At 47.8% G+C, this 1526-nt stretch overlaps 1 protein-coding gene across 6 annotated transcripts in view; it reads right to left on the bottom strand.

The window, feature by feature from the left end:
• LOC113204108 (UDP-glycosyltransferase UGT5-like) overlaps nt 1-1526 on the bottom strand; it is a 34393-nt gene that overhangs the window by 21004 nt on the left and 11863 nt on the right. For 3 of the 6 annotated variants that reach the window (XM_052271264.1, XM_052271267.1, XM_052271265.1), the window contains exons 4-5: nt 1370-1526; nt 851-1001 (exon numbers count right to left, since the gene is read on the bottom strand). The exon at nt 1370-1526 is cut by the window's right edge and continues 2 nt beyond it. In XM_052271264.1, the coding sequence (XP_052127224.1) occupies nt 851-1001; nt 1370-1526 (308 nt within the window). Of the gene's footprint in view, nt 1-773; nt 1002-1369 lie in introns of all 6 variants that reach the window. The other 3 variants (XM_052271268.1, XM_052271269.1, XM_052271263.1) reach the window with 2 other exon arrangements.

Below are 1526 nucleotides of genomic sequence, written 5' to 3'. Positions count from 1 at the left end.
TCCCCCCCCAAAAAAGTTTGTCCTGGGATGGGACAACGAGCATTTTATATCTGTATGTTTTATTTTAGGGGCATCATTCATAGCAGGAGGTGTGGTATAGTAATGTTTCTTGACAGCTAAAGCATGAGTATGAAGTCAATAAAAGAAATTTCTTTTAGTCCTGCTGTCAACCAAATTTTGAGGAAAATTAGTAACAATATATTCAGTTCCTTTTCATTCTCAGTTCATCGTGTTAGTGCTATCGGCTGGGCATGCTTTGCGCATGGGCGGTGCGAGGAATTATTGTCAACAATTGAAATACAGTAAAGCACAGATACAAATCAGTTTAACGAGAAGAAAGTTCGAGACATTATAAGCATGTCTCTGTTCTGTGTATACTGGAATTGCTAGAATCAGATATTCTGCTCATAGGAGAGGTAGATTAGAGACCTTTGTAATTTCGCCCTTTTGAGAGCTAGATTATTTTTCCAGCTCTATTTGAAACATAATTTTCGTCTATCTATATATTACGGCCTAAAGTTCCTCACAATAATTGAACAAGATCTGAAAAATTCACTGCAAGATTATTCAATCCCCTAGAATGAGAATTCAGTTTCTGACTCATATAGGGCGAGAGTAAAAATGTTGTTGTATCAAGCGTTCCGTTTTGACTAGAACCTCGGGAATTCGTAAATTTCAACTCAACCGACAAAACTCGCTTTTAGTCCTTCTTTGTTCTCTTCAGGGGCTCTTTGCCCCGCTGGTTACTGCTGCGGAAGAAGTAGACGGCGCACTTGACCACCAGGAAGGCGACCAGGAGCACCGCCAGCACGGCGAACGCGAGCAGGGCGGCGATGTCGAGCATCATGACCTGGTGCCAGTACAGGTCGCGCGCAGGGGAGCGGAGGTGGGGTGCGCCGCGGTGCCTGCCGACGTACTCGGCCCACCACACGGCGCGCTCCAGGGGTGTCTCCTTCTGGTCGTGGATCAGCGTGCGGGTGTGCCTCGCGGCCTTGAGGTACCTGCGGAATCAAGAGCGAGTAGGTGAGTCTCGTGTGCCGGATGGGTTGCCCACCCACAGATCCGCGGGCGTGCCGCGAGCTTAGCCTCCGTCGCTCAGGTTTAACTACTCCATTTTGATGAGTGCACGTGATTACAGAAATACTCGATTCCGAGTGGTTTCTGTCCGCTTTTATTTATTCCTTAGGTTTTCTAGTGGTCAGAGAACGCTTATTTTTACTAATGAGTCCCACTAGTTATCCGCTTAGTTTAAGCGATTTCTGTTCATTCCGGTAATATTTTTTTATTATTATTCCCTGGCAGGTGTACACATGATTCCCGGAGTTGTTGCACCCTGGGCCCCAGCGTACGATCACATTGCGCTTCTCACCTAGGGTTGGTAAGCATCTCCTTTATCTCGGCCACGAGGCGCTCCTTTGTGAGCTCGTTGAGCGGCATCCCGCGGCCCATGCCGATGCCGACGACCTTCTCCAGGTTGACGAACTGGTCGACAATAAAGGGTGTTCCGAGGACGGGCACGCCGTGGT

The sequence above is a fragment of the Frankliniella occidentalis genome, unplaced genomic scaffold (assembly GCF_000697945.3).
Source record: "Frankliniella occidentalis isolate FOCC.00 unplaced genomic scaffold, Focc_3.1 Scaffold156, whole genome shotgun sequence".
In the NCBI taxonomy this organism is placed as follows: Eukaryota; Metazoa; Arthropoda; class Insecta; order Thysanoptera; family Thripidae; genus Frankliniella; species Frankliniella occidentalis.
This window is presented reverse-complemented; position numbering and strand designations above follow the sequence as displayed.